Source organism: Hypomesus transpacificus, chromosome 2, assembly GCF_021917145.1.
Source record: "Hypomesus transpacificus isolate Combined female chromosome 2, fHypTra1, whole genome shotgun sequence".
Classification (NCBI taxonomy): domain Eukaryota; kingdom Metazoa; phylum Chordata; class Actinopteri; order Osmeriformes; family Osmeridae; genus Hypomesus; species Hypomesus transpacificus.
Genome location: NC_061061.1, coordinates 10,733,160 through 10,759,939, shown reverse-complemented (window position 1 = coordinate 10,759,939; position 26,780 = coordinate 10,733,160). Strand labels below are relative to the sequence as shown.

Sequence of the window (26,780 nt, the reverse complement as noted above, 5' to 3'; positions counted from 1 at the left end):
AAGAGGGTGTAGGCCAGTTCATCTGTCCTCTCAGGTATACATCACCCATCTCCACAGGAATGAAGACTTTCCACAACCCCTCCACCTTCCACATCATCCATATCCATTAAGGACCACGTAGCTACCAAATACACGACACAGGAACCAGGCTCCATCTTTATTCTTGCCATGACAGAGTACAGTAGCTGTTAGGACTGAAAAGGAGAGTCAAGACCAGGCTGGTTTAAGAGTAATGCAATAAACAAAGCAGGGCTTGGTCAGTAGGTAGTCCTCGGTTGTACTCCATAAAACTAAGCAAAAACAGTAGCCGTGGGGAATATTAAGCTCATTGTTGTTGTCTGATGCCGGAGGCTCTGAACACCCCTCATTAAAGTTAACTATGCTGGTGAAAGTGCATGGGCAGGCGCCATGCAAGCAAAACAGATGACTGCTCCGTGACTCACACACGACCCATCCATACACCTTCATTCCAACCAACCGCCACTATTCAGGCATCTGACTGTAAAGCTAACTGTCAATTCATATCCCCAAAATGTCACATCATAATCATTATCTTGAAGTCCCTAAGTGAAGTCAACAGTTTGATTGGAACATCTGTTGTACAGATCAAGAATGTATACAGGTACTGTGATTGGCTGGCACATGTTCTATTCTTCCAATTCCAGTGTGCTGATTGGTGTTTCCTTCAGGAGGAGGCATCCGTTATAGGGCCCGAGACCGCGACTGCTTCAATCTCCACAAGCCCCCCCTGAGAGAGAAAGGAGGGAGAGAGAGTAAATGTTGTTTGAACGTTGAACAAAGACAATAGGTTGGTTAAAGATGTCAAAGCGACACTCACTCTGGGCAGAGCAGCGACCTGGTAGGCTGCTCTAGCAGGGAAGTGGGTGCTGAAAACTAGACACACACACACAAGGTCTCAGATCTACCTATACTTAAAATTACATACGATGCTTGAGTAAATATCTGATGATGCATATGAGAGCAAAGGAAACCCATGGATGAATATGTATCCTGAGGGAGAAGCTCTCTGTCGAGAGGCTGTAGTTCCTGTTACTGAGTAGAACTCCATGTTTTTTTGGAGTGCCACATACACACATCTCCCATACATGCTGGGACAGTTGTTTGTTGAGCAACAGCGCCATCTGGTGGGTCAACTAAGCAAGATCGTTCAATCCTTTCAAGATGATGCACAACAATAGGTTTGTAGTGCTGTAGCCACCAAAGTAATGGATCAAGACCACTCACATTGTTTGTAAACGTCATTGACATTGGTGAAGTCGTTCATGTCAGCCAAAAGCACTGTGGTCTTGACAACTGAAACAAAGAGGAACTCGTTTATTAATCACATTATTACATGACATCCACAACGGTTCAACCGTCTCCATGGCAGTGTAGTCCTCACCGTTGTCATAGCCACACCCTGCTGCCTTGAGGATTTCACCCATGTTGATCAGAGCCTGTAGGGGAGGGGGGAGCACACATCAACACATTCCCCGAAGGTGACTGAGAATCCACTTGTTTGGTTTGGTCGTGCATGCTTGCTTGCGAGAGACAGTGTGTGTGTGTGTGTGTCTGAACATCACCTGTTTGGCTTGGGCCTGCACTCCTCCATCCACAAGCAGTCCAGAGGTGGGGTCCATCCCCAGCTGCCCGGAGACATACAGGGTCCGGTCCACCATCACCGCCTGGCTGGAAGACAGACTCTCTCATTAAACATGTCTACTCATGGAATATGTGAAACCTAGTCCCAGAAACTAACTACAGATCCAACTGTATTGGAACAAAATGAAACCACCATTAGTACGGGCACACTCTTGAAACATGATGCTATAACGCCACCTCGTGGTTAAACGCAGTAACAACCTTGATCAGATTCATAAGAGATGCCAAACCTTTTTGTTCGCATTTTAGTTATATTTGGCACAGAAAAAAGTAGGAATGGGAATAGTTCTACAGAGGTACAAATATCATTTGCAAGAAGGTTTAGGAATATTGCCAATCCACGCAAATCGGTAGACATAATGCAACGGATAAAGGCATTAGCCAAAAGCCAGTACTTTCACCCGGACCCTGACCACGGTTATAGCTGACATGCACTTTGCCCCACCCTCTCCATTGCTATTGGGTCAGAGGGTGACACCCATTCCAAAAACTTCCATTCAGAACTCCATTACTATACAAATTTCGGTTCACGGATCTGTTTACGTACGACCTGAACACATATTTTTTTATGAACAAACGGACCTTTAACCACCAAGACGTGCATTAGACACTAAAAGTTAACTGAATGAAATTGCATACCCCCTCTAAGTAATAATACAAAATTCTAGCATGCACCGGGTGTTATTTCTTTACCTGTATGGACCGATGGCTGCAGGAGCCTTTGTTGTGTTGATTATCTTCCTGATGATGGCAGACATGGCTGGAACCCAAATAGTCAACTAACAGTTCAACGAAACAGGTGGAACCGCGTGGCTGAGAAACGTCAAATGACCGCTGAGTCCGGTTCGAACGCAATGCGTGCTATCTCAATATATTCTTGAACTACATATCCCATGAACACCAAGTATCCGGAAGTTAGTGACAACTTGCTGAAAATTCACATGCCGATAGAAATGTGACAGCGTGCGTTTTGAATAGCATTCCTCTGTTTAAAACTTTAAGGTGAGTGTGTTATTGTCGTTATTTTGTATCTACATAGCAGTAAGGTCTTTAAGCCGATACTAAACTACTATTAATACACAATCATGACATTGGTTCTAGCTTAATAAGTAAGATAAACTGGTTAGGCTTCAGTAGCTAGCGTTGGTTAGCTAGCTAGCTAGCAGTGTGCATTAGTAAGTGAATGAGGATACAGTGCATGCCATTACGCCCAAACTATTCCGTCTCTGATAGCTGGATAAATGTCGTCAGCCAAAGAAAGGATGCGCAATAAGAAGCTGAAAAATCAGCCCAGCAGTGTGACGTATACCTCCCCTGGAGTCGGCTCTGGCAGCTCGCACTGCAGAAACGGAGGAGAGGGTCCATCACACGGTAACTGCTCTATCCGAGTGTGAAACATCCAGATCATTCTTCAAGTCTGTCTTAGCCGACAGACCAACCGTTGACCGGTAAGGTTATCTGCCATTAGCTCTATTTCACTACCCTGCTCTCTCTCTGCAGGTCGTGGTCATGATCCATCGCCGGCAAGAGACCGGGGGTCTTCTCACCCCATCCACGGAGGTGGCTGGGTCCGGGGCCACCAGAGAGACGGGAAGGCCTATGGTCAGGAGCTCCCCAAAGCCATCACAGGTAAAGCCATGGCTTTCTGCTCCTTTCAGGCTCTGCGTTGTTAAAGAGAAACTGGTGTCCTCCATATGATCAACATGTTCAAGTTTATAGAGAGCTTGTTAACAACTCCAGTGCTATCACAAATATTAATAAGAAAAAGTGTATTTACATGGATGTAATCCCCCCCCTCAGCCTCAGGGTTTATCAAGGCCAGGGCCGCCGAGGTGAACGCCATGCTCAAGGCGGTTACCAAGACGACGGGGAGTGTGCATGCGTTCGGTGTGCTGCCCAAGCACATGAGGAGGAGGGCCATGAGCCACAACACCAAGAGACTCCCCTGCAGGCTGAGGGAGGTGGCTAACAGGATGGTACGGCTGTCACACACACACACACACACACACACACACACTTAAACACTGTGGATCAAGTTGGAATCGGATCTAGGTCAGCAGAACGAGAAGGACGCTCACTCGAGCCTCCGCCTGTTTTTGCCTTGTCAGCTGGAGAAGAGCCAGAAGCTGGGGCAGAAGGAGAAGAAGCCCCAGTCCAAGACCAAGAGCCGCAAGGCCCGCCGTCGCCACGGCAACCTGCTCCTGGACTTCAACCGGCGCCAACGGCGGAACGTGTGGCTGGAGACGCACATCTGGCACGCCAAGCGCTTCCACATGGCAAAGAGGTGGGGCTACTGCCTGGGGGAACGGCCCACTTACAAGTGCTACCGGGCCTGCTACCGCGCCATGAGCAGCCACTGCCTGCTGCAGGTCAGAAGCCCTCCCGCCCTTTAGACCTGTTGACCTTTTGAGGGTGATGTCGGTCCTGCTGAGGCTGCTGTTGTGCTCTGGCTCCCCAGGACCTGTCCTATCACTGCTGCCTGGAGCTCCGAGGGGAGGAGGGCCTGCTCCTGGCTGCCCTGGCCCAGCTGACCTGCAAGGATTCAGGTCAGCTCCACGGACGTGTGCTCGGGACGCTTGTTTGGGTTTTGCGGATGTGGGGGCTTTTCATGTGTGTTGTGTATGTGATGTGTACTTTGTGCAATAGACTAATGCGTTCTGCAGAGATGGCAGTCTGGCGTTGGTCACGGTTTGGAATGGAAGGGAGAAAATAAGACAACGGAGGATATTGCTATAAATAAATAAAAAACCTGCGGAAACCCTGGTCCATAAGTCTGAGACCGCTTGTTAGATACTTCTATTTTGGGTTTGTTGTAAAAACCTGGGTCTGGATTTGACCACGTGTTAACCTGCCTTGTTGACCCGGGCTCTGTGATTGCAGGGCCGACGTTTGCAGCTGCAGCCAGCCTGTCGGGGCGCAGGCAGGGCAGTACCTTGGTTTACCGAGCGGGCCAGGCCCTTGCCCAGCCCCTGGGCCCTGTGCTCTTTCTGTGGAGACCCCGTACACAGGACTCCACACACAGACAGCTGTGGCTCTGGATCCACCCCACACTCAAACAGGTGAGACAGGAGATCGACTGAACTCAATCCTTATCCATTGATGATGCATGTGTATGATGTCACCTCATTGAATGTTAACATATTGAACGTCCTTCCGTGGACCAGGACCTGCTGCCTGAGCTGAGGGCCGTGTGTCAGTGTTCTGAGGCTGTGCCCCCTCCGCCAACCCTAGAGGAGATGCCTCCTGCCCCAGCCCCCGCCTCTCAGCCCCCCCCTGGTCCAGCCCAAGCCCTAGCCCCGGACACAGAGACCAAGGGGCCTCAGTCTGACCGGACCAAAGCCTCCAAGAGAAAGCGCTCCCAGGGGGAGACTGAAACTACCGGGCCCCCTGCCAAGAAGGTCCTGGGGGATGGAACCAGATCTCCCACCACCCCTGTGACCTGGAGGTCCAGCACTACTGGGATAGTCCTGAGGTGTGTCTGGAAAGGTCTTTCCTTCTGCATAAAGCTCTCCCTTGGAAGTCTCTTTGGATAAGTGTCTGCTAAATGAATACATGTAAATATCCAACAAGTCGACTAGCATAAATGAAAGGGGTGTCACACAAAGCACAAAAATCACGCTAGGTTGAGTCAGTGTTGAATGGACTGTGGTGGACAGCATGTTCTGCTGTTTTCATGCTGACCTCATGTTGTTCTGTTGTAGCGACCTCACAATGGAAATTGTGCGCTATCGTCTAATTGGACCGCTGTCGCACTCAGTCCTCACGGAGACCCTGGAACCTGCCACAGAGTGTGACGTAAGAACCACAGAGGAATCTCTGCAAGGAGAGTTCATGACCTGTTAGTGGACGGTTAAGGGCTCGTTCAGTGTTTCAGGGAGGTTTCGTTTGGGTTTCAGGCTTCAAGCCCGTCTCAGCAGGCTTGTTTCTGGTGGCCGGAGCACTGCAAGGACGAGAGGAACATGTCGCTCCATCGAAAACAGGCGGACATCTTGAATCTGCTCAAAGGTCTGCTCTGCCTGCAGGGATTTAGGTCTTCAGTTTGAAAGCCTTGGTTCCTCAGTTCAAGTGTTTTAGTTGTGGATGTTGTAGTTTCTCTGAATGGTCATCGTGTGTGTGTTTCTCCCCTCCTCAGGTGTCTACTCCACAGCGGAAGTTCCGTCAGGTTCCGTGCTGGGTCTCACTGTTGATGACCCCAGGTTGACCCTGCCCAGGATCAGGGGCAAGGCCATGCCCAGCATCCAGCAGGCCCAAGGTAACCTCGAGACCCCCCCCCCATCCTCTCCTAATGTATCCATGGTCCCAGTTCTACCGTACCAGTCCTGCCACTGTACTGTAGTTCTGTGGTACCGGCCCCACACGAGCGGGCCCGAGGCTGGTTCTGTCTGTCACGTCTGGTCCTGTGCTCCTGGGGAGCCTCTGCCCACCCATGCAGATGTCCCAGGTTCGAATCCTGGCAGGATCCTGTGCCCCAGGCCAGGCCCTCGGAGCCCAACACAGTCCCATCCCCCGCTCCATAAGGCATGGTACCACCAGACTCCACCCTAAACCAGTCAACCCTATGGACTGTCTCCCAGACACCGATCTGAGGCGATATCATATCGGTATAAGTAGTATGGAAGTTTAATTAGGTTTCAATAATCTGATCTGGTTGACATGGTCTGCCATGTTGCTTCCACCTCTTAACTCTCCCTCACAGGCTGCAGGGTATAGATCAGAGGGTTGACTGGGGCTTTCAGACCCTTCAGTTTGTTCACGTGTAGCGTGGGTACAGGGAGTCACTACAAGTCCCATCGCTGGTCATGCAGGAGTGTGTCCTGTGCTGGGGGGGGTGTGTGTCTTCCAGAGGTGGACGAGGCGAGCAGGAGGGAGCTGACGCTGCAGGGCGTCCCCGAGGACTGCAGCCAGAGTCCCCTGTGGGAGCGCTCGGTCCGAGACAACGTCACGGCCCACAAGCTCCCCGAGCAGGAGCTGAACCGGATGCGTAGCGAGGTGCTGGTGCCAGGCTCCAGGCTGCCGCCCCTCCCCCAGGGCAGGGTGCCCGTCCTGCTGGTGCAGCAGCCTGGCAAACAGGCCGGCCAGGAGCAGGCGTCCTGGGGAGTGGGCTGGGACCTGCTGCTGCCCAAGGCCTGGGGCATGGCCTTCTGGGTGCCTCTGGTGTACCGAGGGGTGCGTGTGGGGGGGCTGAACATGGCGCTGAAACACTCCCAGAACAAAGGGACGCCGCACTTCCCCCATGATTACCCAGACTGCCCTGCGGGGAAGCGCTTCCAGGAGGAGCAGGAAGAGGAACTGCTGGCCAAGTTCAAAAGGTCAGCAACCCACTGCACTCAGTGGGGTCTGTCTAAAAGGATCCTCATTGAGTGTGTTTAGAATAACATTCTGTGTCGTATTTTATCATGATGTTCTGGGACATAAAAGTTCAATCCAGCATGATATGTGACAATTATTGTGAGTATCTGTTGTTGAGATTCTTAATGGGGGAGGTTGCTGAGACAAACCTTGTGCATCCCGGTGCTGATTTCCAGTCATAAACACCTCACAGCTCCACACTCTGAAAGAAACCCGACTGCCTGTTTCCCACCAACCGCTCCCCAGCCTTGATGTGGTGCATAAATTGGTGATCTGCCCTGACAGCTTGACAAGAGTTTGACCCTCTGCCCCCCTGTAGGCGTCCACCTGCCAAGAGGACCAATTACATAAAACATGGCTGCCTGGCTCCGTTCCGTTGCCCCTGGCAACAGCTGGCGGAGGAGTGGGAGCTGATAGTGAGGGAGGAGGCGGTGACAGGAGGAGAGGAGGCCAAGGGAGAAGGAAGGAGAGAGAGCCTAGCTCAGCTCCTGGTGCCAAAGGCGGGGGAAGTGACATCACAAGGGGACGTGGCCTTCACTGTCTTGAGGTAGCTCGTATAGATCAAGTCTATTCAAAACCCTCTATATGTCTCTTCAACCATAAGACCACTCCAGGGTTTCCCCCCCCCCCCCCCCCCCCAACTTCCCCTAACTTGTTCATGTTAGTAGGAGAGGTGTGTGTGTGTGTGTGTGTGTGTGATAGGGCTGATGCTTGCTGTGGTCCAGCCCCCCACTCTGTCATGATGATGTGGCTGATGGGAACATCCCGGGAACGTCTCGCTGTAATGAATGAGCCCGATTAGCAGGAGAGGGAGCGCCGGCTATCCCCCAAAACATCAGCAAATCACTTACACACGGCCAACGTTATGAGCTCCAAAGTGAAATTGATTTGATTTGTCAAACCGCAGGGAATAGTTTGCCGGTTAAAAAGAACAGTTCACTGCCCTCCGACTATTTCATTGGAGTCCAAAGGGACCATTCATTCATTTGACCCGTGCATTTTGGTTTTGTGATTGTGCTTTCCAGGAACAGGAAGTCCCTGAGGCTGCTTTCTGGTTGGTGCAGGCCCACATCCTCTAAAGGTCAGAGGTCACAGCGCCAGTGGGCGGTCCCGCCGCTGAGTCCAGCAGTGGCTGCATCTCTCCTTGCCTCCAATTGGAGGAGCCTGGTGTGGGTCCGCCTCTCTCTGCTGTCCAAGGGCCAACCGGAGCTGCATGCCCAGGTGTGTGTGCCCGCCCCCGAGGACCTGCGTGGGCAGCGTGGGCAGCCTCGCTGCAGCGGGCCCCTGGAGCCGCTCCACACAGACCACTTCAGAAGCAAGCTGAAGCAACTCAAGAAGCACCGCAAGACCAAGGCCAAGCCCACCTCCTCCTCCTCTTTGTCTGGGTCTGCCCCCCTCTCTACCTCTACCTCCACCCCTGGTCCCGACCCCGGCTCTGCCCCCACCATCCCCTCCACCCCTGGCCCTGCCTCCCTATCTTCTCCCACCCCCCTCCCCTCCACCACACTCCCTGCTCCCAGCCTCACCCCACCTTCCTCCTCCCCGACCTCTGACCTGATCCTGGGCCTCTGGCCGGAGCCCCTGCCCAGCATCTCGTCCCACTGCTCCCGTGTGACGCTGGGCTGGGTCTCCCAGGGGGACTTCTCCCTGGTGTCCGGGTGCGGGGAGGCCCTGGGTCTGGTCAGCCTCCCCGGGCTCCTGCACATGCTGCTGGGGCAGCCCGAGGACCAGCGGGGCCTGGTCCTGCTCCGCAACCCCTCCTCCCTGCAGTACCGCCTGGCCAAGGTCAACATCGAGGTGTGATACGGACCGCAGCTTCTCCTGGAGGGTGGGAGAGGCTTCCAGGACTGTGCTGCTACTGCTCCACCTGATAGAGGTGTGCTGTGGGAGAGAGCGGTGGGTGGGTGTGGGTGTGGCTCTGTCAGCTGCACAGCATGTGTCGTCCCGTTTCTGCACAGCGCCAGACCGACCGTGGCGTGACACTTGAGAGAAAGTGATCTCGAATCAAAAACATTCCTGTGTGCCTTGTGAAAGATTCCTTCCTGCATTTATGTCATAGAAAAGCAATATATCAACGTTTTCTTTATTTATGGGTATGGGGGCCGTCGGAAAAAAGGCATTCGGGATGTTTCTAGCGTGAAAATGAAGAAAATGTTTGCTTTGAAATTGAAATGTCTTGAGATGGCAGATGTTTCAGTTGAACAGGGATGGTGGTTATTTCTTTTCTGACCTTCTTGCCTGATGATCCTCATTTAGTCTCGCATGACCGTTCTTTTGGTTTGGGTGCCAGAATCACCCGTTTGTGAATTTGTACAGGTTTCTGTTACAGCTCTATATAAGAGTAATTGTTTAATGCCAATAAAATGTCCCTTCTGTACTCTAAATATCACATGTCTGCAAGGCCTGCCAAGTGGGAGGAAGTTGAAGGGAAAAGGGGAGAATTGAAAAGGACAAGCTGGAAGAGTGAAAGAGGAACGTGAAGAAGCAGCTGTCTCTTTACTTGATAGCAAATCAGAATGTCATTCTACTCTGCAATATTGCCTATAGTCACACCTGATTCAAAATAATGGGTCGTTATAATGCTTCTGTTGAGCTGGATATCAAGTGTATGGCTTCAGTGCTCCATCTTATTGAATTAAAATGACAGTTTGAAATACAGAAGTGTCCATCGGCATTAGTTGTTTATTTATACCACTAGAGGGCGCTGGTGCTCTGGCTTTGCCAAGCTGCGTTCAGGCCACTCACAGGACATTTAAATAATCACAGTTTATAAAACAATTATTGAGTTGACAGTCTAAACAAATATGTTATCTAACCACATGCTTTAGTTCTGAGAGAGGAATATCCAGAGGTGAGTTGAGTAAGTTGCTAACAGGAACATGAGTGCAATTTCATGAAGGGCATAAAAACCAAAACTAACTTCAACCAGAGTATTGGATTGCTTTGGTGAATGTATTTGATCCTGAGGATTCTCTCCAGTATCGCCTGTTGCATCACAACGTATTTCTCTCCTCTGGCGGCAGTCAGGTTGTCCATGTGCTCCTTACCAGTCAACCCAGGAGGACAAACTGGGTGCTAACAGTGTGTGTCGGTCTGTGTGTGTGTGTGGTGGATGTGTTTGTGTTTAACTGTGTGAGGGTTAGTAGTGCTCAAGTTACGAATCCTCAATCTTTTGGCTTCCGCTACAAAGTTTGGCCGCCAGCGATCCATACGTGCTGTCTGGCTGGACCTTGTCCGTCTGTCTCCTTCCTGTGGGCACAAACACATCTGTCTCTCAGGTCACCTGACTGACATCCCTCCCTTTCTCACCCGTCTGGTAGGAGAGTCTGGAGCAGAGCCCGTACGAGGCCCAGACAAACAGCGCTGCTGTAGATCCATCACTGCACGCTGGTCATCTGTGTCGAGCATCTCCAGCCACATACAGAATCTGAATGATTCTACTGAGGATCTCTTCAGCTCCGTTTTTTTACCACACAAGACTTAGGTTTTGGACTTGGGTTTTGGTTGATGTAATGCAAATATTTAGGTAAGATAAAGCATGCGTCATACTGATGTGTTCTGTTTCACTCGAGGGAAGCCAACACGTTCCTTAAAATGGCTAAAGAGAAGTGAAGTTGATAAGGTCGTACTGTGTGTTTGGAGTGAACTGACTACTTACCAGGGATTTGGCCCATAGCTATGAAGTTGCGGTCTGGCGTTTTGATCTTTGGCCTATTCCTGGCGATGAGGAACACACCCAGGAAAGACAGCAGACAGCTGCAGTCCAACACACATCACACCCACACACATCAAACTCAGAATTACAATATTGGCCAGGGCTCATTATCATATCTCTATGGTTACAGGCAGATGGGTTCAAACAGTTGTAAATGGGCTTGGTCCCAGTCATTTGGGTAGTTTGATTGCTAACTTGCTTACTTCATTGCTCACTTACCCTAAAAGAAACATGAATATGTTCAACAAAGCCAATCCATAGAACTCCTGGTAAAATACTATTCCTGAAAAACAAATCTAAATGAATGGATAAAGAATATATTGATGATGTGGTATGGTACTCAACACAATACTGTTTCTGAAAGCCATAATCAGACAGTGTGATATTGTGATTGTCCACACCTGCTATAATGGCACTGGCAGTGAAAAACACAAAGTTGATGGGGACGACTTCAGTTGCGTCAAACATTCTCATGGCTTGATTGAGAAACCTGGGATGACAGAGGTAGAGAAATAAGAGTCACAAATGTCACACACGTCTATTCCAATATGATATGAATAAACCATGGCCTTCCTCTGCGGGGGCAATCTGGGAATGGATGAATCATCGTCAATCTAAAATGCAGCTTTACACTGACAAGGTCACGGTGTCCTTTTTTTCTGCACACCATTTCTTCAAATACAACAAAATAGATTTTAATTTTTTTTTATCTCAGGGGACATCGTTGTAAGGTTCAAAATTGGACTTAATCCAATGATGGTTCCACAGTAGAATGAGAAACCATAAATAATATTACTTTTTTATACATGTCTTTGAATTTAATAAAATAAAGAGGCAAACTTGAGCTGGAAAGCACAGGAGGCCACCATGACCACAAGCATGACGTAGAAGATGGGGTAGGTGAGCTGCATGTAGCCCTTCACAGACTCTTTGATCATCCCAGACACCGCCTTGACTGAGATCACCGTCAGAGAGGCTGCAACCAGAGGAGAGCATGTGATCATTAAACACTGACATGGAGCCCGTTTGAAGGGCCCTGGTTCTGTGACGGACTCTGGTATCGACTGTGTGATCTTACCCAGCAGAGCAATCAGCAGCATCACTATGACGATGTGTTTCATCTTGCTGACCTTGTACAGGTAGAGCAGAATGCAAAACAGGATGACCTCTATGAACTGGGGCGAGGGCAGCGTAGGAGGGAGATGGGGTAGAGAGAGAGGGAGTCGTGGGAGGAGGGGCGAGGGAAAGAGAGAAGGATGGGACGAGCAGAGGAGAAGAGGCCAAAGGAACAGAGAGAGGGCAAAAGGACAAAAATGAATGAAATACAGGAAGAAAACAAAATACTCCTCTTCCAAGTTCCTGTCAAGTCAGAGATATGGTCCCTCTCTGGGACTGTGTGATCCTCTCGGGACACCGTCTCTACGTGTAACTCAGTCACAGCGAAACCCTCCAGGCCCTGCCAACACTCTCAGGAATTACATTGAAATTCCCCTCTAGTCTCCAACCTCGACCAGGCATAAATGTCTTCTCAGCGTAACAAAGTGGGCAGCGAACACCATGCTCTAATTGAAACAAATGGCCCTGACCGAGAGATGAAATGATTTTCCCGCTTCGTTAATGAGAACGGTTTCCAGTCTGTCCTTGGGAGTTTGCTAGCCGTACTCAGCTATTAGAGGAACCATTATTAGAAAACATGGTCAGACAGAGGCACCAGAAACAGGTGAATGCCAGAAATACCGAACGCTATCATCCTTTTGTCTCTGTGAGAGGTACATGAGATCCGAGATGTCGTCCCATATCTGGGCTGCTCTATGCGTTTCCATGGTTTCTTTTCATGGTTTCCAAAGACCTCCCTGACAATACAGAGATATGAAAAAGCCATGCTATAATCTTAAACCGCCCTTACACACTATGGAAAGGCGAAAGGTGTGCTTCATATTCAGAAGGAGTCATTCCCAGAGGGGTGGAGCCAACCCTCCGTTTCTCATGCAGATGTGAGGACAACATCGGTCTCTTCCCTGCATTCTTCTAAACGAATCATCAGCGTCTCCTGCTGCTTGAGGAGTAAGCTAATGAGGATTCTGAAGGCATCCGTTCGTTTATCCATTCATCCCCTGGTTTGGAAAAGAGCGTTTTATTTTAGACCCCCATCCATCACCCCTGTCACCGGGGCTGAAGACAAGAGTTTGCAGAGCTCAAACATCCATCTGCTGATCTCCAGCCGTTTGTTCAAACCACACGTGTCTTTCTTGCCTTTCTTTTGATGTTGTTGAAATCTATTTCAGCACCTCAGCGCTCTTAGGGGCATGGTAAACACAGACACATTTCTGGGGTGTGGAAGCGACATTAGAAATGGTTCAGGAGACTAATGGGTGACTGTGAGCAGAATGAGGATCACATAGGAGGCAAACGAACATGGTCAACACCACGGGCCTCGCAGCACTGAGAGATCACCTGACTGATGACAGGACAGAGTATGCAGGACTGCTTCCTCTCTATGACAACAAACAACCTGCCCAAAAGGGAGAACTAACAAATGTTGCTCGTAACTTGGTCTCTAAGCAACGCCAATCACTTTAGCCTCAAGAATAGTCTTGAGTGAGTCTTGCGTCATAAGAACCTTGTCTACACCCAGTGATCCTGCTTTGTAGCAGGTGGAGCACGCCTCAGGTAAACAGGAAGAGATTTGGGAGACTTTGGGTAAGCCCCGAGGGGGGGGGCGGAGTCAGAGAGGCACTTACCCCGTAGATCAGGAAGTGCCAGCTCATGGCGTACCTCTGGACCAGGCTGGCGGTGATGTGGCTGGAGGCGTGGGGGGCAAAGGTCACGAGGATGTACGTCCCTGTCACCGCCAGAGTACCGCCTGAGGGGAGAGCAGGGACCAATCACAGGGCGATCAGATTCAGCTCCACTTCCAGTACACAGGTTGTTGGTTCGATTCCTAAACATTTACGTTTGGCTCGTGTGAGAGAGGTCCTAAGAGTGAAAGGCCCCTTCCAAGAACGCAGTGATCACAAACATTAATGGCAAACACGATTAGTGTGGCTGTGTTGGATCACATTACTGCTCTATGTTACTTCACTGTTTAATCAGCCGTAAGCTGAAGAGTAAATGTTTGGTTTGAATCTTCCAGACGCCAGCTACATCACCACTAACAGAACCAAACTCCTCCTGTTGACTCATTTCTCTCTGATCCAAGGCCTCACTTCAAGTCATCTCAACATAATGTTTCCTGACAGCTAGGGAGCGACACAATCTGAAATCACCGTTCTCCGTTCAGGAGTCCTTCCCTCTGGTTGACAGCGGGCTGTGGATGGTGTCAAGGTCATGTGACTTACCGATGATGTCGGAGGCGCGGATCGTCTCTTTGAGGAACACCACAGATATGACGGCGCTGGCTGCAGGCGAGAAACAAAGTCATTACCACGCCCTCGCATGTAGTACAGCTCAGTCTTCCTCGAAGAATTCATTCCTAGAAATCTATTCTTCTAGAAGAGGTCTGTCAATAATGGATGCAATTGAACTGTGCATAGGTGTATTAGATTGCGTGGGTAGAAATGGCCCCCCACACATAATATCTCCCATAGTTGTAATTCAGTCACTCCAGTAGCAACGCCTCACATGTAGCCCTCCTCCCTTTACCTCAGAGACCAGGTCAGGACTAACGAGTTACCATGGCAACGCCATAATACACACAGTGAAGTAGGTCGGAGCAGCTGACTGAGAAGTGGTGGGTGGGGGTGGGGGGGTGGGGGGGAAACCAGGATCTTGTCACACACACATCACCCATCATGATCTTAGCCTCCGCCTGTGTGTGTATGTGTGTGTGTGTATTCCCTCTGAGAGACGATCCGCTGACAGAACCTTCCTTCTCAGATGAATGCGGTGCCTCGGCTAAGCAGAGCCAGAGAGACACTGAGCACGCAGGCTCTGGGAATGACATCATCCCTTTAGAGCCATGCGACTTTGAATGTCTTCCTGCGCACCCAGATTCGTTTCAGTATTCAGTACTGATAAACCAGCCCCCCCCCCCCCCCCCCTTCCCCCGCCTCCCAACTGAACAAAACCTGCCAGGTCGGCTAATAGCCGTCATTAATAAACATGAGTCATCATGGGGAGGAGGGGAAAGGAAAGGAGGAGAGAAGGTGGGGAGGAGAAGGGAGGGGAGAGGGAAGGATGACCTGAACTGGCTCAATATTTAACCTGCCATTACAATGTTTCCTCTGAACAGGTGGTAGTGGCACTAGGACCTGCCAAGTCTGTCTGACTGGCTAGGAACAGACTCAGTCACCATCATAAAGCCATCTGATTGGGTGGAAGGGAGGCCACCACCCTGACCTTTATTTGGCATCCATTTTTTATGATGTTATAAAGTTTACTGGGTGGAGAAAGGAACCCCTGTGGCTACCCGAGGCTTCAAATCCAGGGCTCAGCTTCAATATTAAAATGTATTTGTCTTCAAAGGGGTGATGGTTTCACAAACATAAAGTAACGTAGGGTTAACAGGCTTACAGATGACTGCCACACAGCCCAGAGGGGCTATGAGGGAGGCGGGGGCGAAGCCGTAGGCGGCAAAGTTGCCCAGTTCTCCGAGGCCCATGAGCATGACGCCAAACCACCACAGGACAGAGGTATAGTACGGCTCGGAGCCACGCACAGACTGGCGCATGTGGGCGTATTTCTGTCACGGGAGCACAGTCACAAACACACACACATATACATACAATTAATAGATAATAATTGGTAAACATGAAATTACTTAAGTCCATACACATATATATATATCTTTAGGAATATACTCTCCATATATACTCTTTAGGAAGTTTACAATCGAAACTATAATATATATACGTATATATATATGTATATATATATATATATATATATGTATATGTATATAAATAAATAAAACTCTTTAGGAAGTTTACAATGGAAACTATAATCATTGAATGAATGCTTTTGTGAATCTCTCCACACACCAACACATCCTTACACACCAACACACCATCACCTGTATGTTCAGTGAAACACTGATGATGAAGTTCCCACATATAGAGACAAGGATTCCCACGAGATACGTCTGCACGGACAAAACGACAACAAACATGTGAGACCACACTTTCCATAAACACCCCATAACACCCCCACAGCCCTCCCTGCTGCTCACCACAACAACACAGAACATTAGTACATCAATGTGGCTTGCTGTTTTGGCCAGTGGGGGGGATAGGATGACAATGTGCGTGCAGGAAAACAGAACTGTTGCTGTTTCCATTAAGAAAGATGACAGTCACAGATCCTCTTGATCTTATCTAGGACAGTAGCTGTGTTGATATTTATGCACAAATGCACGCACGCACACACGCGCACACACGCGCACAGCACTTCCTCCTGTGTCACTGACAGGCCTTGGACACAGACCATCATCCTGATACACCCCATTAGACACAAACATTAGGCGTCCACATCATTCCATTATCAACAATCATGGTTCAGACACACACAGAGGCATACACCACAGTTCAGTCTCAATCCCACACACACCATGGTTCAGACACACACACACAGAGATACACCCCAGTTCAGTCTCAATGTCACACACACACACACCATGGTTGAGCTTCTCTGAATCCAGAGGGAATCATTCACCTCATTTTGCAGACATCATTCAGTGAATTATAATTGCAGTATAATTGATGAAACACAAATGAGAGCTTATGAGAGCAATTCAGACAGTGTTTAAAATATACCAGGTTCCCACCATTAAAACAAACCCAGCAGCCAAGTCAATACTGGGTAAATATAACAGAGATGGGTAATTCAGGGTGGGGGGGTTGAATACCTGAGAGGAGAACTCAATCACAGTGAAGCAGACAGGAACAACGATGCTCATCTCAGGGTTCCCCATTAAGAATCATTACGAAGACAGAGTGAAGGAGGTAGACACACACAAACACAGACACACCAGGCACACAGACGCACACCAGTCGCAAAAACACAACACAGACTGAACACACAAACAGCCTACACACACAAACTCATTCTTCACTGTTACAAGATTGTGTTCTGTTCTCACGGTCCGACTGTACCACGATGATGAGTTCCCTGGAGAAGGCAGATCTCACACCAGGGTTGGTGTGGCTGCCCGTAAATGGGTTTGAAAAGGTGTGTGCCTGTACTGTGTGTGTGTGTGTGTGTGTGTGTGTGTGTGTAGACCTTCCACACAGATGCTCCCTCAGCCAATAGATAGACCACACTCCCGTCAACTTGTGTCCAGGGAGGTGATTCACAGGTACAAGAGGCTCCTTCATCCACAACCCCCCCCCCCCCCTCCACCATCCAACCACCGTGTCCCCCATCCCCCTCCCCCCACACACACACACACACATTTCACCAGCACAAGGACCAAGATCAATACATCTATCCAAGTGAGAGAGAGAGGTAGAGAGAGAGGTAGAGGGAGAGGTAGAGAGAGGTAGAGAGAGAGAGAGGTAGAGAGAGAGAGAGGTAGAGAGAGAGAGAGAGAGGTAGAGAGAGAGAGAGAGAGAGAGAGAGAGAGAGAGAGAGAGAGAGAGAGAGAGAGAGAGAGAGAGAGAGAGATAGCAAGAGAGTAAGAAAGAGAGAGAGTTTTCCTGTTTCAGGAAGTGCAAACAAAGGGCACAGGCTGGCATATTGGGAGTGTCTTGCATTGCTTGCTTGGCAAACATTACCCACTTTGCCATTCAGGCAGGTCCTTTAAGGTCACATGGGCATCCTGTTCCTCTTACAGTGGAGTATAGCACAGTGATGTACAGCAGAGACATCACAATCTGTCATCATTTCAGTAATAGCGAGTACAGTGAACACAGATGCTGCTGTATCACATAGTTATTCTGTGATTTCTAATGTTAGAACAACCTAACACTTCATTAATGTTTATTGGAGGAGTTGTGGGCTGAAAATCTCTCAATACACATCAACCACTTACGGTACAACATTAAATTCAACTGTAAGGTCTACTAACAACGGATACGAGCATAGGAACAATAGACTGTGTGAGAACCATTGGAAAGCAATCTGATATTTTAATCTTCTTTCTCTAGTGGAATTATTTTACTGGTCCACTGTTTACTTTTACCACTGGTCCTAGGTAGATGATTAAGGATATTTTCCTCCTGTAGTTAAACACAGTAATTTACTACTTCGAAAACACCCTGAGAAAATGTAATCATAGGGACTTGTGTGTGAATGCCTGTGTGTCTTGGAGAGCTCAACATCATCCCACAAGCGTCACACTGTCATGGCTGGTGCCTTCTGGACATACACCCCCCCACACACACACTTATTGTCCCCTACACACACTTATTGTCCATCTCTCCCCTTCTCTATACATAACCTCTACCAACCACTCTCCCTTTCTCTCCCCTCCTCCTTTCTCTCCCTCCCTCTGTGGTCTCACTGCAGTGATGGAACGCAGTCAGAGGAGCAACAAGTGACGGAGTGACAACACTGTTCCCTTCCCTCTGGGCATTCTCCAGGGAGACAGGCTTTCCCTTTGTCCCTGACAATGCTGATCTGTTCCTGGGATGGCCTGATGGTAGGTAGGGGGGATGGAGGGTTCTGGGAATAGACAGCCAGCGTGGAGAGAACTAGGGCAGGCTGAGGTAGGAGGGCAGTGGGCAGTGGGGACCAGTGGTGTGGAGATGCCTCAGAGGCAGCCTGTTCTAACACACACACACACACTGGTTCTATTCTCCCAGGCCTGGTGAGGTCACAGAAACGTGCCTCAGAGAACACAGAGAGTTAAAGTGAAGGAGGTTAGGAGATTATCATGATGGAAGGAAAGACAGAAAGAAAGAAAGAAAAGAAAAAAGAAAGAAATGTTCAGAGATTGAGGGTTATGTCTTTGGATGTACTCTAGAATGTAAGTCCCACAAATATCCAGCACCAGCCACTCCAGAACTGTAAGACCTTGGTTTGTTATTATCAGATTGGCAGAGATCAGTAACTTCCTGCTCCAACAAAGCTTTGGGAAAGGGCAGTAGGCAGTTCCTGAATAGGCAAAACATTCTCAGTATAAAAAGTTAAAGGTATTGCAACGTCACTTTTTTGTTGTTGTTAAAAGCCCCCCAAAATAGGGAATACGGAATAAAGTCTAAATAAATTTGCGTCATGTGATCTATGACCACATCACGTATTTAATCTCAAATACATGCATACAGATTATATATTTTTGCTATAAAGTTTATGAAAAATATCTAAGCGACCATAACGTGGTAAAAAAAGACATAGAAAGGAGCTTACCGTTAAAAACGGGTCGCGGATATCACTCAACTTAGAAGCATTATGTCCTACTCGCTCAGTAATAAAGTTATCAAAAGTTGAGTTCGTCATGTTTTCCTCCGGTATTCTGTCCATGGCCATCAATTCGACAACTCAACTGCACACTTTGCATCTCTGCCGGCTTTCCAGCCGGGACATCTCGCAGGTGTGTCTCATTCGTGTCAGAGTGGAAAGACTCACGTCTTCCGTCCAGTCTCACAAGGCTTGGACAGGTGTGTCCACTGAATGGGATAGTGGCGCACTTGTGACAAGTACTTATCAGATCTAGCCAATAGACAGCTCTGATACCCTCCCAACTTGTTCAAACAAAAGCATGACAAAATGCGTAGAATAGAATAGAGGGGCAATGCTACTAAAGTATTTTTTTTATTTTTTTCGTGGCATTAATTGTAAAAGTAAAACCCCCAAAACACATGAGTAAAACTATTTTTACAAAGTCAAAAAGAAACATGTTTACATCATGTTTACATTACATAATTGTCAATGACTGTGTTTATTGCGGAAATGCGCAATCGATTACGACTGAAATGCACCAAACAAAACAATCAATTAAAACAGCTGTGCAATTGCGCATCCTTAGAGCACTGCTCTACCAGTACGGCACATGTACACAAGGTCGACAGCATGACAGCCCTCTCAAAGAATACTTAAATCCTGAACACGGGAAAGTAGGCGCCATCTAGCGGATGGTTTGGGGAACTTAAATACCTGAAACGGACAACGAGGTAAAAAAAAAATGCAATAACAGTCAGCGATCATGTGAAAAAAACATCGTTATGTTATGTCTTACATCAATTGGAGTTGAGAGGTGATCATATACGGTACCAACACCTACACCACGAACAACACTAAAGGATGATCATTTTCTCATCCTTCTGTCATTGGCAGGCTCTTCAACAGCTGCAGAAAACAAATAGAAAAATGAATCCTGGTGATGATGGACATTGGAGAACAAAAATGCCTGATTTCGATATGATGATGGTCATTTGATTACATTTAGCCCACCTGCATGGCTGGTCAAAGGATGGGCATCTCCTCCTGGCTGGTCTCAAGTCTTTTTTCCCCCTCTTCTAATAAGCGTTCATCCATAACAATGGAGAGATACAGTCACTGTTTTGTTCTGGCTAGCTTTCATATATAAAATACCCTGCACAGATGGATTGGCACCGTGTTTCAAAAGCAAACACCTTCCAACACAAACACATACACACAGACCCACGCACGCACAAAACACAGACCCACACACACTGATCCATGTGCACAAGCACACACAGAATAACTGGAACGCTGAACTAATCTTGACACAAACATTAATGGATTATATCCAAAATTCTCTTTCAATTGCAAATATATCCTGTGGTACTTGAGTTTATTTGAGTCATTTAATCCCATGCTGAATCAACAATGAGTGAGTTCTGCTTTCTGCAGACTTTCTCATCTGACACCCCATCTATGCCAGAGTCCAGGTGATTATCTTTGTATGAAGAAGAGAAGTGGAAGAAGTCACACGGCATGTTTTATTTCTCAGTCGTTAGTCTCAGTTGCATGACTTAACAGATTCCTCTATACGCCTGTCATAAATCTCCCAGAAGCCCCTGCAGCTCAGTCTTCTGCCACGGCTTCCCTCAGCAGCTCCAAACGATGTGAGCCGCTGGCAGACATTCAGACTTCAACATATGGCCAACTTTATTGACAGAGTTTATCATGCACCGGGGGGCCTTAAACAGGCCAATCTCCCCGTGGTCAGTGTCCCGTCGTGGGGCAGAATATGAACCCTGAAATGACCACCTGATGGTTGCTGCCATGGATGAGGTCAGCATATTGTCTGACCTCTGACAAATTGCCTTTTCTAGGCTGAGAGAGACATGGCGAGAGAGACAGATTGAGAGTGAAAACAGACAGAGTAAGAGAGAGAGACAGACAGAGACAGACAGACAGACATACAGACAGAGAGAGAGACAGAGAGGGGAGAAGCACTCCTACGCACACTGCACACACAATCTCTGCCATGCCTGCCCCTCAGGCTCGGAGGGAGGAAGACAGTCGGAGAGCGAGGGAGAACGAAGGAGGTACCCTCCCTCCCTACACAATTGACAGGCGCAGAAGGGAACATCATCTCAGAGTCCTGAAAGAGGAAGCTGATGATTTGGCTTCCCTCAAGCAGGAAGACGGGATTAGAAAACAAAATCGTTCAAGGGAAGAATGGCTTTAGAGTGAAGGAGGAATACTTTTCAAGCGACTTGATTTATTATGCACTACAAAAGACTTAGAGGATCTGCTCCCCCCCCCCCCCCAAAATCCCCTGTTTCTGAAACATTGACTGCAAGTCCCAAACATATCAAACCTTCTAAATTGCCTTAACTACGCTTCTGGAAATTGACTTAAGGGAGAAGGATTGGCTTTGAGACTTTAGTCAATGACTCCCCATGCACTAAGTAGCTCATTCCAAGTGCCTCGTGGCTGAAAGAAGAGAGAAATCTGGTGTTATATACATCCTGGCTGTCTGTGGGTTCAAACTATGTGAGGGGCCAAACTGTTTATTTGTAATGATTTAAGGTCAGGCCAAACATCTTGGTTACTGATCATCTCGATACTGAGGACATTTATATTCTCGTTTGTTGGACTGGTCCTGCCTGGAAGAAAACAATAAAGCTGTCTTTTCTTTCACAGCTGAATTTACTGGGTCACCTCACCGTGTCGGGCCTCCTTTCAGCCTCCGCTGAGACTGAAGCGTGTTTGAAGCCCCGCCAGGAACGAGCTGCATGTGAATGACTGATGGTTTGGAACACAGCAGGGGGGGGTGCTGGTTCCTCAAATTCACAGTCTTGGTAAGTTGATGGAGACGTTCCCCTCACGCAGCGTGTCTTCTGAGAAGCAGCCGTGGAAAAACGTACCCTGGATCATCCCCGTCATTACACGACCTGCGCTGTGTCTGCCAGAATTGCGTCGCGTTTCTCGGTATTCTGTAAACAAAAACAGTGGCTTATCAGAAAACTTGGCATTATTCCTTTTAACGGGATATGACTATGACTTGGGTAAGATCACCTGAAGAGACAGCTGCTCTGAAAGCACTTAATGAGATGTCTTCAGATCCCTGCTGTCTGCAGTGCTTGTCTGTTGGGAGAGTAGAGGTTGAAGCTCTTCATATATGTATTCACACGTTCATTCATATTGGTTTACAGACTCATTTCTCCACAATTACTCAAGAAGTGTGGTGTTCGGATTATATATACAGTGGCCTCATTGATGAAATACGTTCTGAACACACGCACGCACATGTATACACATGCAAGCACACATCAAGCGTGACTTGGAATCTTTAAGGAGTGTATGCTAGTGTGACATCAATCTGTGTTTTAGTTTTGCTATGCTTGATTGACATGGTTACACATTAGATGGGTCTTCCATTCTGCAGGAACCAAGCCAGTAGGTTTCTGTTGTTTACTTCATGTAGTTCAATATCTTATCATTAAAACTACTATATCCATGTTACTGTAGGCCCAATCAATAGAGCATACCTGGAATACTCACCATCCTGTTTATCTAGTACACTTGTCAAATGGTTTGATAAATAACTCGTTATTTTCATTCTCACTAATCAATCCTAACCTTTACATGACGAGTCATCTGTCTTCCTCTTCTACTGCCATGGTTGGTTAGGCTTTCTAATTTCGAGACGAGGTCGACCTATAGCGCCAGGCGCGCGCGTGCCTGAGACCGTTCGTGACTCTCTCTCTTTCTCTCTCACACTTTTTCTCCTGGAGCTGTCCCTTTCGGCTCCACGGAGGTGTTGAGATCAGTCGGAGGGCGGTGCGTACGTGTTGGTGCGCAGCAAAAGAGAGAGGTTAGATCGAAGACCCGAGGAATTCCCTCTGAAAATCGAAGCACTTGGAACGGCTTTCTACTTCAGATCGAGGCGCGCGGATGCTGGTGAAGGCTTTAATGATACACAGCCTGTAGGGAAATCTGGGGGAGGACACATCTTTCATGTCTGAGGGAAATCATCGTACTGGATGCCGGGAAATCCCTGTCTACCCAGGCAATAAAGCGTGACAGATTTTAGAGAGCAGTTATTTATCGTCGCAGAGAAACAAATAATCTACGTAGCCTATCTGAATTTACTCGCAAACTCCGCGGAATACAATGCCTTCAACGGAGTTACAGCAAAAAAGACACGCTGTGTAAACGAAGAGTGCCAAAAGGGCGTATACGAAAGTAAGTTGTCTTTACAGAAGATACAACATAATAAAAAATTGAATTCTTTATTAGCCAAGGTTTAATTGTCAACAAGACTCATTGACCACAAGCGTGGTGTAATTGATGCAAAGTTCAATTGATGAAAGGTACTCTTCCAGAAGCAGTCTTTATTGTGTCGTCTGACTCCAAGCATATCCTGTAGTATTGGTTTTGGTCTCAGTCATTTTACATAACAAAATACTGATTCTGGATAGTAGCCTATTATTTAATCGCTGAGGAGACAAAGACACTGTACACGTTCGAACACGTTTGTTAATCTGACAGCATTCGGTCCTCGTCGTCAAGTCTGAATAGCCTCAGTTTACTGCCCACTTTCCAGAACGATTCCAACCCCCGTACCGCGGTCTCTGATTAAAGTCTTTGTCTGCCTCGCAGGATTTGCGACTCTGACCAGCCATTCGCGCCAGCCATGACCGGACAGAGTCTCGAGGAGCTGAGTGGCGCATACGAGGACAATGCCATCCGCATCAACGTCGGCGGGTTCAAGAAGAGACTGCTGTCCAACATGCTGTCTCGCTTCCCCGAGACTCGTCTGGCCCGCCTGCTGCTCTGCCAATCAAAAGAGTCCATACTGGAACTGTGTGACGACTACGATGACACAGAGAAAGAGTTTTATTTCGACAGGAATCCCGCTCTGTTCCCCTACGTGTTGAATTTCTACAACACTGGACGTCTTCATGTCATGGCCGAACTCTGTATCTTCTCTTTCAGCCAGGAGATCGAGTACTGGGGCATCAACGAGTTCTTCATAGACTCCTGTTGCAGTAACGCTTACCACTGCAGGAAAATGGACACAGACTGCAACGACTGGGACGGAAGCGAGGACGGAGGCAGCACCACCTCTTCTTTTGACGAGATCCTCGAATTCTACAACGACGCCACCAAGTTCGACAAGCAGCCCCTAGGGAGCGCCCGGCGGCGCATCTGGCTGATGCTGGATAATCCGGGTTATTCCATAGCTAGCCGGGTCATCAGTATCCTGTCCATTCTCGTCGTACTGGGCTCCATTGCCACCATGTGCATGAACAGCATGACGGAGTTCAGTTCGAGGGACAGCGAGGGCCAACTGTTGGAGGACCCCAGGTTTGAGACCGTGGAGTACTTTGGCATCGGCTGGTTCACCTTCGAGCTGGTCACAAGGTTCACCGTGGCGCCTGACCTCGTCCACTTTTTCGAGCACCCCTTGAACCTGATCGACCTGGTGTCCATCCTGCCGTTCTACCTGACGCTCGTCATCAACCTGGTGGCCGAGAGCAGTCCCGCCCTGGCCAACCTCGGGCGCGTGGCGCAGGTGCTGCGCCTGACCAGGATCTTCCGCATCCTGAAGCTCGCCCGTCACTCCACCGGGCTGCGCTCCCTCGGCGCCACCCTGAAGAACAGCTACAAGGAGGTGGGCCTCTTGCTCCTCTACCTGGCGGTGGGGGTGTCGTTTTTCTCCGTGATGGCCTACACCGTGGAGAAAGAAGACAGCGAGGATCTCTCCACCATCCCGGCGTGCTGGTGGTGGGCTACGGTAAGCATGACGACCGTTGGCTACGGAGATGTGGTGCCGGTGTCTATCGCGGGGAAACTGACCGCGTCGGCGTGCATCCTCGCAGGCATCTTGGTGGTCGTGCTTCCGATAACGCTCATATTTAATAAGTTCTCCCTCTTCTACAAGCGGCAGAAACAGCTGGAAATCGCCATGAGGAGCTGCGATTTCGACGAGGGGATCAAAGAGGTGCCTCCCTCCGTCAACCTACGGAACTATTACGCTCACAAAGTGAAGTCGTTCATGGCGAGTCTTTCCAACATGAGTCGGAGTTCACCCAGTGAACACAGTCTGAATGAATCAATACACTGAAAGCTGAGAGAGTTGTGTCGCTGCTCGGAGCCAACGGCCAAATCAAGCGAGAGAGGCTTTGAGGACATGATTGTTTTGTGTGGCACCAGAGAGCAGGGGGAGCTGTCCAGCGTTCTGACGTCGTAGTTGAGCGGCTAACGTGACTGTGCATATACACTATCGTTCCAAACGTTTTCTTTTTAAAAATGTAACAGACATTACCCCATGTGTTTGTTAAAAGTCTCTGATGAAGGAGACCGACAGTGTAAATGCAATAGTGTTGGAGGTCATGGGCTGAAGTTGTACCCTTGCTGTGTACTAGGGTGTTGTGATAATGTCCAAAAGTATAGCTTTAATCGTGTCTTTTGATTCTCCACTGTTGTGCTGCTGTAACAAACCATGTTAAAGATGCATTGTTATTATAATGTTGCACCCAATAGGCCTGTGTAACTGTTTGTACAACGTGTAAAAGAGTATGCACTCAACCAACTGTTCTTAATAAAGAGCACAAGTGATCAACAGATGGGTTGGGTAAAGCTTTGGATAAAGACATCTGCTAAATGAAAATGAATGAAAGGAACAGGAATCCACAGACATCAAGAAGCATACTTTTGTGTCAAAAATCATGTCATAGCCAGCTTCAAACAGGGTACGATGTAGCTGTCAAGTCCCATATACACCCAGTCAAACATTGATTATGTTGACTCAGTCAGTCATGCACTATTTATCGGAAAGGTCATGAGGTTGATGTGAACGGACTGTGGGACTGGGAGCGGGCAGGGCTGGAGTGGAGGAGGAGGAGGAAGAGGAGGAGGAAGAGGAAGAGAGGGGGGAAGGGTTGTTGTTCCCATCGAGATCCCAATGGTGACCTCTGACTACTGAAGTGAGATAATCAACCCGGAGGAGGATCAGAGAGAATGTTTACTGAGGGAGCCTGACAACACTTTTGTTCCATGAAAGCCGAGAGTGTTCAGTTTGAGTGAAACCCAGAAGCAGGAATGAGCTTCTCTGTTGTCCTTCCACCCTCACAATATCCACCATGAACATATCCGTGTAATGGAATTCTACTGTAGACTGAATACCTGAAGATTGTGTTTCCAGTACAGCCCTCATGTCGCTCACACGATCCTGTCATTCAGATAAACTGAAAACGAGTCAAGTACTACACAGAACACTCATCTTTTTAGACAGACATGCACGTAAACATTCTCCGACCAGCAGTAATGTTCAAATGACTCAGAAAATGGAGAGGACTTACTGTGCTGACAACAACATGTGCAAGTTTAAGCATTGATTTCAGAAGCCAATGGTGAATGTTTGAACTTATTCTTAATTTTAATCAAAAAAATTAATGATAAAACACCCTAAATAAACAAGTTCAAAATAGAAAAGGAGTCTGAAGAGCACCAGACATGGATTAATGTAATGTGAAGGCTGACATTCACCAGCAAACAAAAAAAGAACAAAACCAATATACCTTTTAGGATTTCCTGGGAACGGAAGAAATAACAAACCAAGTTGTGGGAGCTAGCCGTTTGCCAACAATCCTCAATTAGGTACGTTCTGTCTTATTTTAAATAGCACAATTCCTAAGACACAGTCAAAGTTAATTACTGAATTATTCATGAAAACAAATAAGTAAGGGGAATGACT

The 26,780-nt window shown here is 48.2% G+C and overlaps 4 protein-coding genes and 1 long non-coding RNA gene across 9 annotated transcripts; 2 read left to right on the top strand and 3 right to left on the bottom strand.

The window, feature by feature from the left end:
• Positions 1-129: 129 nt before the first annotated feature.
• LOC124475926 (2-iminobutanoate/2-iminopropanoate deaminase-like) lies at positions 130-2,534 on the bottom strand. The gene is made up of 6 exons (XM_047032811.1): positions 2,356-2,534; positions 1,584-1,689; positions 1,403-1,457; positions 1,246-1,314; positions 839-894; positions 130-748 (listed from the first exon to the last, which is right to left on the bottom strand). The coding sequence occupies exons 1-6, from the start codon at positions 2,418-2,420 to the stop codon at positions 686-688; spliced, it is 414 nt and encodes a 137-aa protein (XP_046888767.1). The 5' UTR covers positions 2,421-2,534; the 3' UTR covers positions 130-685.
• Positions 2,535-2,566: 32 nt separating this feature from the next.
• Positions 2,567-9,646, top strand: pop1 (POP1 homolog, ribonuclease P/MRP subunit). Of its 2 annotated transcripts, none has more exons than XM_047032772.1 (14): positions 2,567-2,664; positions 2,896-3,033; positions 3,163-3,291; positions 3,463-3,638; positions 3,771-4,031; positions 4,121-4,208; positions 4,543-4,721; positions 4,827-5,134; positions 5,364-5,457; positions 5,559-5,667; positions 5,795-5,914; positions 6,506-6,971; positions 7,331-7,558; positions 8,037-9,646. In XM_047032772.1, the coding sequence occupies exons 2-14, from the start codon at positions 2,904-2,906 to the stop codon at positions 8,812-8,814; spliced, it is 3,066 nt and encodes a 1,021-aa protein (XP_046888728.1). In that variant the 5' UTR covers positions 2,567-2,664; positions 2,896-2,903; the 3' UTR covers positions 8,815-9,646. The 2 variants fall into 2 exon arrangements, with proteins under 2 accessions (XP_046888728.1, XP_046888737.1); XM_047032781.1 differs by having other exon boundaries at positions 2,599-2,664; positions 2,914-3,033.
• A 27-nt stretch (positions 9,647-9,673) lies between these two features.
• Positions 9,674-19,290, bottom strand: LOC124475915 (NIPA-like protein 2). 2 transcript variants are annotated; one of them, XM_047032794.1, is made up of 11 exons: positions 19,010-19,286; positions 15,738-15,806; positions 15,239-15,407; positions 14,065-14,124; positions 13,468-13,589; positions 11,805-11,901; positions 11,567-11,702; positions 11,128-11,216; positions 10,946-11,009; positions 10,670-10,767; positions 9,674-10,260 (listed from the first exon to the last, which is right to left on the bottom strand). In XM_047032794.1, the coding sequence occupies exons 1-11, from the start codon at positions 19,127-19,129 to the stop codon at positions 10,166-10,168; spliced, it is 1,119 nt and encodes a 372-aa protein (XP_046888750.1). In that variant the 5' UTR covers positions 19,130-19,286; the 3' UTR covers positions 9,674-10,165. The 2 variants fall into 2 exon arrangements, 1 of the variants encoding a protein (XP_046888750.1); XR_006956979.1 differs by having other exon boundaries at positions 10,173-10,260; positions 10,946-11,022; positions 19,010-19,290.
• Positions 19,291-19,419: 129 nt separating this feature from the next.
• Positions 19,420-22,961, bottom strand: LOC124483463. 2 transcript variants are annotated; one of them, XR_006957831.1, is made up of 5 exons: positions 22,658-22,961; positions 21,742-22,162; positions 20,054-20,118; positions 19,839-19,948; positions 19,432-19,756 (listed from the first exon to the last, which is right to left on the bottom strand). It is a non-coding gene; the product is annotated as an uncharacterized LOC124483463 (long non-coding RNA). The 2 variants fall into 2 exon arrangements; XR_006957832.1 differs by having other exon boundaries at positions 19,420-19,948.
• Positions 22,962-23,183: 222 nt separating this feature from the next.
• On the top strand, positions 23,184-25,641 carry LOC124483453 (potassium voltage-gated channel subfamily S member 2-like). 2 transcript variants are annotated; one of them, XM_047043935.1, is made up of 3 exons: positions 23,184-23,263; positions 23,681-24,818; positions 24,966-25,641. In XM_047043935.1, the coding sequence occupies exons 2-3, from the start codon at positions 23,715-23,717 to the stop codon at positions 25,146-25,148; spliced, it is 1,287 nt and encodes a 428-aa protein (XP_046899891.1). In that variant the 5' UTR covers positions 23,184-23,263; positions 23,681-23,714; the 3' UTR covers positions 25,149-25,641. The 2 variants fall into 2 exon arrangements, with proteins under 2 accessions (XP_046899891.1, XP_046899881.1); XM_047043925.1 differs by having other exon boundaries at positions 23,681-25,641.
• Positions 25,642-26,780: the final 1,139 nt, after the last annotated feature.

Coding starts and splice junctions, on each gene's coding strand:
- LOC124483453 (XM_047043925.1), top strand. CDS start 23,715: ATGACCGGACAGAGTCTCGAGGAGCTGAGTGGCGCATACGAGGACAAT.
- LOC124475926 (XM_047032811.1), bottom strand. CDS start 2,420: ATGTCTGCCATCATCAGGAAGATAATCAACACAACAAAGGCTCCTGCA. Junction 1,690..2,355: donor GCAGCCATCGGTCCATACAG/GTAAAGAAATAA, acceptor TCTGTCTTCCAG/CCAGGCGGTGATGGTGGACC. Junction 749..838: donor AGGTCGCTGCTCTGCCCAGA/GTGAGTGTCGCT, acceptor TTTCTCTCTCAG/GGGGGGCTTGTGGAGATTGA.
- pop1 (XM_047032772.1), top strand. CDS start 2,904: ATGTCGTCAGCCAAAGAAAGGATGCGCAATAAGAAGCTGAAAAATCAG. Junction 5,458..5,558: donor AACCTGCCACAGAGTGTGAC/GTAAGAACCACA, acceptor TTTGGGTTTCAG/GCTTCAAGCCCGTCTCAGCA. Junction 5,668..5,794: donor CATCTTGAATCTGCTCAAAG/GTCTGCTCTGCC, acceptor TCCCCTCCTCAG/GTGTCTACTCCACAGCGGAA.
- LOC124475915 (XM_047032794.1), bottom strand. CDS start 19,129: ATGGCCATGGACAGAATACCGGAGGAAAACATGACGAACTCAACTTTT. Junction 15,807..19,009: donor TCCGCGACCCGTTTTTAACG/GTAAGCTCCTTT, acceptor TTGTCCGTGCAG/ACGTATCTCGTGGGAATCCT. Junction 15,408..15,737: donor GTGTTTCACTGAACATACAG/GTGATGGTGTGT, acceptor CTCCCGTGACAG/AAATACGCCCACATGCGCCA.